Source organism: Coregonus lavaretus (genome assembly GCF_964263955.1).
Source record: "Coregonus lavaretus genome assembly, chromosome: 6".
Lineage (NCBI taxonomy): Eukaryota > Metazoa > Chordata > Actinopteri > Salmoniformes > Salmonidae > Coregonus > Coregonus lavaretus.
This window is the reverse complement of record NC_139993.1, coordinates 13449273-13459272: the sequence shown is the minus strand read 5'-3', so window position 1 is coordinate 13459272 and position 10000 is coordinate 13449273. Positions and strand designations below refer to the sequence as shown.

The following is a 10000-nucleotide window of genomic DNA, read 5'->3' as shown; positions in this document are numbered from 1 at the left end:
TAGGGCTCCCATTTTGGACTGTGTGTGTGTGTGTGTGTGTGTGTGTGTGTGTGTGTGTGTGTGTGCGCGCGCGCGAACGCTGTCCCCCTCTTTTCGAGCCACATCTACCGACGGGTGGTGGTTTTATGTTGTCCAAATGCCACTATTGCTTGACCCAAAATAACAACGTCACTACACTTTGCCACTGTCAGATATAGGCCTCCCTCTGTGCGCTAAAACGGGAAGGGACATTAGAATCCGCTATTTAATACTCCCTGTCCACTCGAAGTGGCTCATACTTTCCTACCAAATAGCATACGGAAGAAAAGAAAAAAACACTATATGGAATGGGCCCTTTTGAAGCGGATGTGGGTGGCTCTTAAAAGAGCCTTTGGGTTCGAGTCGGGGTGTTGAGGTTCCGAAGAGAGTGCGTTTAACCGCCGAAACCGTACAGGGTGCGTCCCTGTCGTTTCAGAGCGTAGACCACGTCCATGGCGGTAACGGTCTTCCTCTTGGCGTGCTCGGTGTAGGTGACTGCGTCACGGATCACGTTCTCCAGGAACACCTTTAGGACACCGCGGGTCTCCTCATAGATCAGACCGGAAATACGCTTCACGCCGCCGCGGCGAGCCAGACGGCGGATAGCGGGTTTGGTGATTCCCTGGATGTTATCGCGGAGAACTTTTCGGTGACGCTTGGCGCCTCCTTTTCCAAGTCCCTTGCCGCCTTTGCCTCTTCCAGACATGGTGTGTTCGCTAGTTGAGTTCAAGTGAATGAATGACTTCAGCGCCGGTGCGTGGTGCGCTATTATCTGCGTTTGGTCGACCTGATTGAGGCCATCGGCACAGAAAGCGCGCCTCTGTGATATGTTCGGAGGCGTTGCAAAGGGGAGGGCGCTCGTTCTAGGGGACTAGGGAGGAGCGATTACAAAGGTGACGTGAAAGCAACTACCGTGCGCGGGAAACATACTCCAATACTGATATAGGCTATGTGGAACACAAGGCCAAACGGTGACAACTGGGAGATCAGCTAGTACACTGTGTCCCTGTCCTCATATTGTTGTTGTTGTTGTTGTTGTTGTTGTTGTTGTTGTTGTTGTTGTTGCACCTGATTTTACTCATTGAGGACTTGCTAATTAGGTGACAGGTTGTTCAGTCAGCTGTGGCTCTCCAGGGCTACAAGAAAAATGGGTATTGTTGGGGGTAGGCTACTCTACCGCTGGAGTTGGGAAACACTGACCTAGTAGGATGAGTCTGTTTAGCTATGGAAGGACGTGTCGTATTGACTGTCATTAATAAACATCACTCTTCTTCTTTCTTCTCTAGACACCACTCGGCCTGACAGTAAGGGGGCCAAGAGGACCTGGGGTGCGGATGGGAGGGGTGGTGATCCCTCTGCAAGCTGGAGCGTTTACAAAATAGTTGTCATCATCCTTATGCCTAATGTGTGTTGCAGCCAAACAGCACACACTGTTTGTGTGACTCCCTGACATTACGCAATGATGTAAGCACATTTGGGAATGTCTTCCATATTGTTGCATAAAGACGACCGTGTGCATAAACTGTGAGACCGAGAGTGGCGTACCTTTACCCACACACACACACCACACACACACACACACACACACACACACAATGAAGGGATTGATTTCCTACGCATACAGAGGTGATAGTGATGTGCCAATATTGTATGGTACCTTTCTTAGCAAACCAATAATAAAGCTTCTTATAATGGAATTATTGTTATGATGTTGATCATTTGTATTGCCGCAGGATAGCCTCAGATGTGTCGTCAAAGAAAGGCCACAGAAAGAGGGCCCGTCTCAACTGTTCATTTCAAAAGGGACAAATTGGGGGGGTGCACTGATGCCTTAAGGGCCCAAGAGCACAGACTGCCACTTTATCATTCAGTGCAGTTGAACATCTCACATTTGACTAGCTTTCATAGGACAACTTATTGTTGCCATAATTGTCTCTTACCTGTACTTACTGGCTGCCGGCCCTCGGTGGAGTATATCGAGGAACAGAGGGTGCCTTTTAGGATAAGGACTAACAAGGTTTTGACTAGGTGGGATACAGCTACGACCGGAAGTGACTTTTCCCTAGCAGTTTAGGCTAATTAGGCTAGAGTGCAGATACTTGACATGTACAGTACAACAACAAATCACAGAGGGCCTGTTACCACACCCTATAGGCTTGAACATCATAATATCACAATATATAATAATACTCATACATAATAATCGAAAATCACCTTTGACTACAGTGACATTGGTAGTAAGTAGGCTACAGTATAATGGATAGCTACCCAACTGGGACAGAAAGTGGAAATTGAAGGGGGACACGCAGTGAGCAAAACTCCTAACGACATAAAAACACAGACACTTCAGTGGAACGCACAGGGCTAGACGGGAAGGAAGACGTGGAGAAGGACTATTGAAGAGGAGATGAAGAACACCGGAAGCATCGAGTGAAGAAATGGGCCCGGAACAGGGTTAGGCCGAGATGCACTGTTGACGCCCTATCCTTCATTTAGGACCTCAAAGAAATGAGTCAACTCCTATAGGGACTATTTTCACCGCCACCTGCTGGACCAGAGGTCATGTGGCCAACACTCTGCTTGAGATCATTAAGAGCTATAAGGAGTCCATCAACTACCTGGTCAGTCAAGTCATATAGGGGGGGATTTCATGGCCACCTGCTGGAGCAGAAGTCATGTTTGCCAACACTGGCCTTAAAATCATTAGGAGCTATAAGGAATAAATCAACTCATCATTCAAGTCATATAGGGAGGGATCTTAGCACCACCTGCTGGATCAGAAGTACCCTTCACTGTAGGCACAAGAGAGCCATCATCTCTCAACCGGTGCAATTTCCATAAGTATGTGGTAATAAAACAAACAACGACAGCTCCTCATATAGGCAGTGGTTTCAAAACTCTAAGCGCGTGTTCAAGTAGAGCACACCAAATCATACATGTACTTGTTCATCACACTGAATCAGTGTTTAATCTAGAAATACATGCCTCGCGTTGCAATACGTGTTCTTGTAAAGTCATTGCTTTCCACAATGCAATGCTCACATCACTTTCCGTGTGATATTGTTGGTCATTTGTTCAAATGTATTTGACTATGACTTCATCCGACTGCTCTGAATTCATAATAACCTCACGGTTTGGTGTTAACCTACCGATTTTCAACTGCTACTGCAGTAATTGCCTACTGCAGATTAGGAACGCTGTCATGAAAATGTATGCTTGGGAAGTGTTGCTCCTGAGTGGCGCAGTGGTCTAAGGCACTGCATCGCAGTGCTAACTGTGCCACTAGAGATCCTGGGTCGAATCCAGGCTCTGTCGCAGCCGGCCGCGACCCGGGAGACTCATGGGCGGCGCACAATTGGCCCAGCAGTCGTCCAGGGTAGGGGAGGGAATGGCCGGCAGGGATGTAGCTCAGTTGATGGCGAGCATGGCGTTTGCAATGCCAGCGTTGTGGGGTCGATTCCCACGGGGGGCCAGTATAAAAAAAAAAGTGTATTCACTAAACTGTAAGTCGCTCTGGATAAGAGCGTCTGCTAAATGACTAAAATGTAAATGTAAGTCTAAAATGAGGGTAACTCCCCTTAAGGTAAATGTCTGTGTTCTGAGTGGCAAAAAAATACTGATTTTTTCATAACATTTAGATATGTGCATACTGCCTGTCCTTAGGCAACCGCATTTAGAAGGGAAAGAAGTGGAACAAATGAATACTTTTCTTGCTCTTCAATCAAAACAAAAGCTTCACAAAGTGGTGCGTTTTGCCCCTAAATGACCCCTGAGGATTAGTGTGTTCTCATTTGTCAGTAATTGACCCTGACATACTCCCTTTAAATGGTACTATTTTAGGCAAACGTATACTGTAATGTACTACTATTATGATGATGACTATTATAATGTCACTTCACGGTAAGTAGAGCGAAATGCTGATATTGACAAGGTCAGAGATGTAAGGTAAGGTATGTCACAAATGCATCCCCTATACCGTAAACGTGAATCCAAAAGGAAGTTGCTGGGGTCTATTGGATGGAGGGGTGTACTCAACTGTGCCTCAGAGAGAGGCACAGTTGAGTACTCACTCTCTCTCTCTCTCTCTCTTTCACTCTCTCTCTCTCTCTCTCTCACTCTCTCTCTCTCACTCACTCACTCACTCACTCAGTCTCTCAGTCTCAGTCACTCACACTCTCTCTCTCTCATTCACTCACTCACTCACTCACTCACTCACTCTCTCAGTCTCTCTCTCACTCACTCTCTCTCTCTGTCTCTCACTCACTCTCTCACTCACTCACTCTCTCTCACTCACTCACTCTCTCAGTCTCTCTCACTCACTCACACTCTCTCTCTCTCTCACTCACTCTCTCAGTCTCTCTCTCTCTCTCTCACTCACTCACTCTCTCTCACTCACTCACTCTCTCAGTCTCTCAGGCTCACTCACTCACACTCTCTCTCTCTCTCACTCACTCTCTCAGTCTCTCGCTCTCTCTCTCACTCACTCTCTCTCTCACTCACTCACTCACTCACTCACTCACTCACTCACTCTCGCAGTCTCTCTCTCTCACTCACTCTCTGTCTCTCAGTCTCTCTCACTCACTCACTCTCTCACTCACTCTCTCAGTCTCTCAGTCTCTCAGTCTCTCTCACTCACTCACTCTCTCACTCACTCTCTCAGTCTCTCAGTCTCACTCACTCACACTCTCTCTCTCTCAGTCTCTCTCTCTCTCACTCACTCACTCACTCTCTCTCTCTGTCTCTCACTCACTCTCTCAGTCTCTCTCACTCTCTCACTCACTCTCTGTCTCTCAGTCTCTCTCACTCACTCACTCTCTCACTCTCTCAGTCTCTCAGTCTCTCTCTCACTCACTCTCTCAGTCTCTCAGTCTCTCTCTCTCACTCACCCCCTCACTCACTCTGTCAGTCTCTCTCTCTCTCTCTCACTCACTCTCTCTCTCTCACTCACTCACTCTCACTCACTCACTCTCTCAGTCTCTCAGTCTCACTCACTCACACTCTCTCTCTCTCAGTCTCTCTCTCTCTCTCTCTCTCACTCACTCACTCTCTCTCACTCACTCACTCACTCACTCTCTCTCTCTGTCTCTCACTCACTCTCTCAGTCTCTCTCACTCTCTCACTCACTCTCTGTCTCTCAGTCTCTCTCACTCACTCACTCTCTCAGTCTCTCAGTCTCTCTCTCACTCACTCACTCACTCTCTCAGTCTCTCAGTCTCTCTCTCTCACTCACCCCCTCACTCACTCTGTCAGTCTCTCTCTCTCTCACTCACTCTCTCTCTCTCACTCACTCACTCTCACTCACTCACTCTCTCAGTCTCTCAGGCTCACTCACTCACACTCTCTCTCTCTCTCACTCACTCTCTCAGTCTCTCGCTCTCTCTCTCACTCACTCTCTCTCTCACTCACTCACTCACTCAGTCACTCACTCACGCAGTCTCTCTCTCTCACTCACTCTCTCTCTCTGTCTCTCACTCACTCTCTCAGTCTCTCTCACTCTCTCACTCACTCTCTGTCTCTCAGTCTCTCTCACTCACTCACTCTCTCACTCACTCTCTCAGTCTCTCAGTCTCACTCACTCACACTCTCTCTCTCTCAGTCTCTCTCTCTCTCTCTCTCTCACTCACTCACTCTCTCTCACTCACTCACTCACTCACTCTCTCAGTCTCTCTCTCTCTCACTCACTCACTCTCTCAGTCTCTCTCTCTCTCTCTCTCAGTCTCTCAGTGTCTATTTGAGTCGAATCAACGTAATATAATCCTTTTTACGTCTCTATCATCTTTACTCAATGTATTGGACCACATCAACTCAACTTACTCAAGCTTATCTACTCATAAAAACAAGCAAAAAGATCTACTCAATAATATGACGTGTGCCTTTGTTGACTGTAATAGCTTGAGTACATTCCACAAAGTCATTTTTTACAGTGTATCTAAAGACACGTTTGTTGTGGTGATGCACTTTTTCTTTGACGTTGAACTTGCATTGAACAGACAAATCCATTTCGTTACAACCCTTTTGTAGTATGACTTAGGAATATTTGTTGATGATCCTAATGTCTATGCTTGAATAGTGATTGGTTGTTGGTGAAATATTGCTGAGAACCCATCGTTTCCTGGCCTTTTTTCACTATTGAGCAATTTTGAAACATTTGTTTTGCTATTGGATTCATAATGGTGACCTGGGACAAGTAATTAGTGAAAACTAGAGTTTAGCAGTTGCCATTAAAGCGATCGAACCAAGTCATCCTAATAGGCTAGTATTAGCCTAAAGCAGGGATTCCCAAACTCAGGCCACGTTTTGGGAGTTTTTGCCCCAGCACTACACAGCTGATTCAAATAATCAACTCATCATCATCAAGCTGGGAGTATTAGAATCAGCTGTGGAGTGTTAGGGCAAAACGCAAAACGCGCACCCCTTGGGGACCCCAGGACCGCGTTTGGGAAACGCTGGCCTAAAGAGCAAATGACCATGAGGTGCAGTACCCACATTTAACCACAAGATGGCCTCCGTGCTCCACTGTAAAGTTTGGGCCTCTGCATGAGTCTCTCAGCAGCACTGCAACATGGGACTTTCAAAGGAAGTTGGCATGCAATGTTTCTTCTGGACTGCATTCAAGGCAACTAATGACACACAACTAATAGTGTCAATTATTCATCTGAACACAATTCTTGTAACTATTCGGCCTATATTATCACTCGTTTCTTTTCCCCCTCCTTTGTAAAGCATTTTACTGTGCTACTATAGTCCAAAGTAAGTGGATGATGCCAGACGGTTGTATATATATATATATATATATATATATATATATATATATATATATATACATATACATACACACACACACACACACACACACACATTGAAGCTAGACTTCAGGCAACGAAAAGGTACAATACGTAGCTTTTAGACGTGTTAGTGAACAACATACATGGTGGGTAATGTAGAGGTGCGTGTATACATGGAACAATTGTGCCTTTTTGATGGAAATATGGAGGTGGCTCTTAAAAGAGCCTTTGGGGGATTTTGGAGTTCAGGTCATCCTCATTTATGCGCGCTCTCCGCGAATACGGCGGGCCAGCTGGATGTCCTTGGGCATGATGGTCACCCGCTTGGCGTGGATGGCGCACAGGTTGGTGTCCTCGAACAGGCCGACCAGGTAAGCCTCGCTAGCCTCCTGCAGGGCCATCACAGCGGAACTCTGGAAGCGCAGGTCGGTCTTGAAGTCCTGGGCGATTTCTCGCACCAGGCGCTGGAAGGGCAGCTTGCGGATGAGCAGCTCAGTGGACTTCTGGTAACGACGGATCTCTCTCAGAGCCACGGTGCCGGGCCTGTAACGGTGAGGCTTCTTCACACCGCCGGTGGCCGGGGCACTCTTGCGAGCAGCCTTAGTGGCGAGCTGCTTCCTGGGGGCTTTGCCACCGGTGGATTTGCGAGCGGTTTGCTTGGTTCTGGCCATGGCGCTTCTCTGACAGTCGGGAGTATAGCCTCGAAATGCCTATGTGAAGTTTATAAAGCCGGCAGTGGCGCCTGCTGATTGGACACCATCTCCCCACCACCCCGATTGGCCCGTTGCGCAGGCCTCCTCCGTTGGCCATTGGACGGGAGGCCCGGCCTCTCCAAAATTCAAACTCCCGGTGCGCGCGCGCAATAGGACGCCGCCGGCCCTTTACGCATAATAATAGTCGCCAAAGTCAAGAGTGACATCTTTATAGGCACGTTGTAATCTAATGCTAGCCTGCTATGGCAAACGAGGCCTAGTAGGTGTTGTTGTTCATGGAAGGCCTCATGTGGGCACAGAATGTCGAAATAGTTGTGTATACACCCACTCAATGTGTAGCGGTCATAGAAAGGTACTTTGCGCTTTTGGAGAGCTAGGTGGTTGGCTCTTAAAAGAGCCTTTGGGGGTTGAGTAGTCAAGTTGAAGTCGCAGTAGCGAATTTACTTGGCTTTGACTGCCTTCTCGGTCTTCTTGGGGAGTAGCACTGCCTGGATGTTGGGCAACACACCACCCTGAGCGATGGTCACACCGCCGAGCAGTTTGTTCAGTTCCTCGTCGTTACGGACGGCCAGCTGCAGGTGACGGGGGATGATACGAGTCTTCTTGTTGTCACGGGCAGCGTTGCCGGCCAACTCCAGGATCTCAGCAGTCAGGTACTCGAGCACGGCGGCCAGGTAGACTGGTGCGCCAGCGCCCACACGCTCGGCGTAGTTGCCTTTGCGCAGTAGCCTGTGCACACGGCCCACGGGGAACTGGAGCCCGGCACGGGATGAACGGGTCTTTGCCTTCGCCCTGGCCTTGCCTCCGGTTTTGCCTCTTCCGCTCATATTGGTATCTTGAGAAAGTCACAGAAAGTCTGAATGAGCCGCTCGCCACTTCGAGAGCCGTACTTATACCTCGCCACAAGAGGCAACGATTGGCCACCGGGCCGGTGTGGCCTTATCCAATTGGAGCGAGGGACAGACAGACAGACAGCCCTAAGCCGGTTCCCACCCACAGGCAGCGAGTGAGAGGCTACTTTGTGTCCCTCCGACTTTGTTACTTTGTGTCATTTCGCGTGAGCGCCAAAATGTCCGACATGAAATCCTCACATTATTTCTCTCCAAATGGGAAACAAACAGCTGGTGAGGGTGCACTCTTGAGTTTGAAATCGAAGCCACTATAGTATTGTTATTACATGGCACTTGTAACACATCACAGCAGCCTGCCTCTGAACGGGAATAGCCCAGTGGCTCATATATAAATATGGCTGTTGAGGGTGCACTCGTGAGTTTGAATTCGAAGCCACTATAGTATTGTTATTACATGGCACTTGTAACACATCACAGCAGCCTGCCTCTGAACGGGAATAGCCCAGTGGCTCATATACAAATGGCTGGTGAGGGTGCACTCGTGAGGTCGAATTTCTAAGCCATTTTGGCCCTCTATTATATTCCTCTCCCTTCGCACACACCCAGAGTGGGACGATGTTGTGTGCGTAAAAGTAGCCTAGTGTGCGTAATTTCTTTTTCACGACAGATAGTACATGGAAATCAATGCGCTTTCTATGGAAAGAGGTGGGTGGCTCTTAAAAGAGCCTTTTGTGGTACAACATGTGTCGAGTAGAACACTGTTTGTAATAGGTTTACTTCTTCTTGGGGGCTGCCTTCTTGGCCTTGGCTGCCTTGGGCTTGGCGGCTTTGGGCTTGGCTGCCTTTGTAGCCTTCTTGGGGCTCTTGGCCGCCTTCTTGGCCGCTGCGGCGGGCTTCTTCACCTTCTTGGGGCTCTTGGCGGCCTTTTTGGGTGTAGCGGGCTTCTTGGCCTTCTTGGGGGACTTCTTTGCGGCGACGGCCTTCTTGGCTGCTACCTTCTTGGGCTTCTTCGCCGCGGCGGGCTTCTTGGCGGCCACCTTCTTTACTTTGGGAACTGCGGTTTTCTTGGCGGGCTTCTTTGCCTCGACGGCTTTCTTGTTGAGCTTGAAGGAGCCGGATGCACCGGTGCCCTTGGTCTGGACCAGGGTGCCCTTGGTGACGAGGCTCTTGACTGCGATCTTGACGCGGGAGTTGTTCTTCTCCACGTCGTAGCCGCCTGCCGCCAGCGTCTTCTTGAGCGCGGCCAGGGACACGCCGCTCCTCTCCTTGGAGGCGGTCACAGCCTTGACGATGAGTTCTCCTACGCTGGGTCCCGCTTTCTTGGGCTTGGCTGCTGCCTTCTTCTTGGGTGCCTTGGCCGGCGCTGCGGCTGCGGGTGCTGGTGCGACTTCTGCCATGTCTGTCTGTCTGTCTGTCTGTCGTTTGGTCCGGTACACACACACACACACGGTCTGCGAGGAGTAGTTTGCTGTAGACGCTGCTCTGCGCTATTGAAGCTCCACACCGAGCAGGGGGCTGGCCTTAAACGCGACATGAGAACCATGTAGACTCAAGGCAACCAGCTCGGCTTCTCTGGGCTGGCCAAATGCTCTTTCACTTGTGTTTTCTGTTCGCCTATATCGGCCCGAAAGTC

At 49.1% G+C, this 10000-nt stretch overlaps 2 protein-coding genes across 2 annotated transcripts; both read right to left on the bottom strand.

The window, feature by feature from the left end:
• Positions 1-7956: 7956 nt before the first annotated feature.
• On the bottom strand, positions 7957-8343 carry LOC311130390 (histone H2A; the record flags this gene model as incomplete). Its single annotated transcript, XM_084163114.1, has 1 exon — positions 7957-8343. The coding sequence occupies one exon, from the start codon at positions 8341-8343 to the stop codon at positions 7957-7959; it is 387 nt and encodes a 128-aa protein (XP_084019240.1).
• A 797-nt stretch (positions 8344-9140) lies between these two features.
• Positions 9141-9832, bottom strand: LOC311131380 (histone H1; the record flags this gene model as incomplete). The annotated part of the gene is made up of 1 exon (XM_084164341.1): positions 9141-9832. The coding sequence occupies exon 1, from the start codon at positions 9762-9764 to the stop codon at positions 9141-9143; it is 624 nt and encodes a 207-aa protein (XP_084020467.1). The 5' UTR covers positions 9765-9832.
• Between the last annotated feature and the right edge of the window lie 168 nt (positions 9833-10000).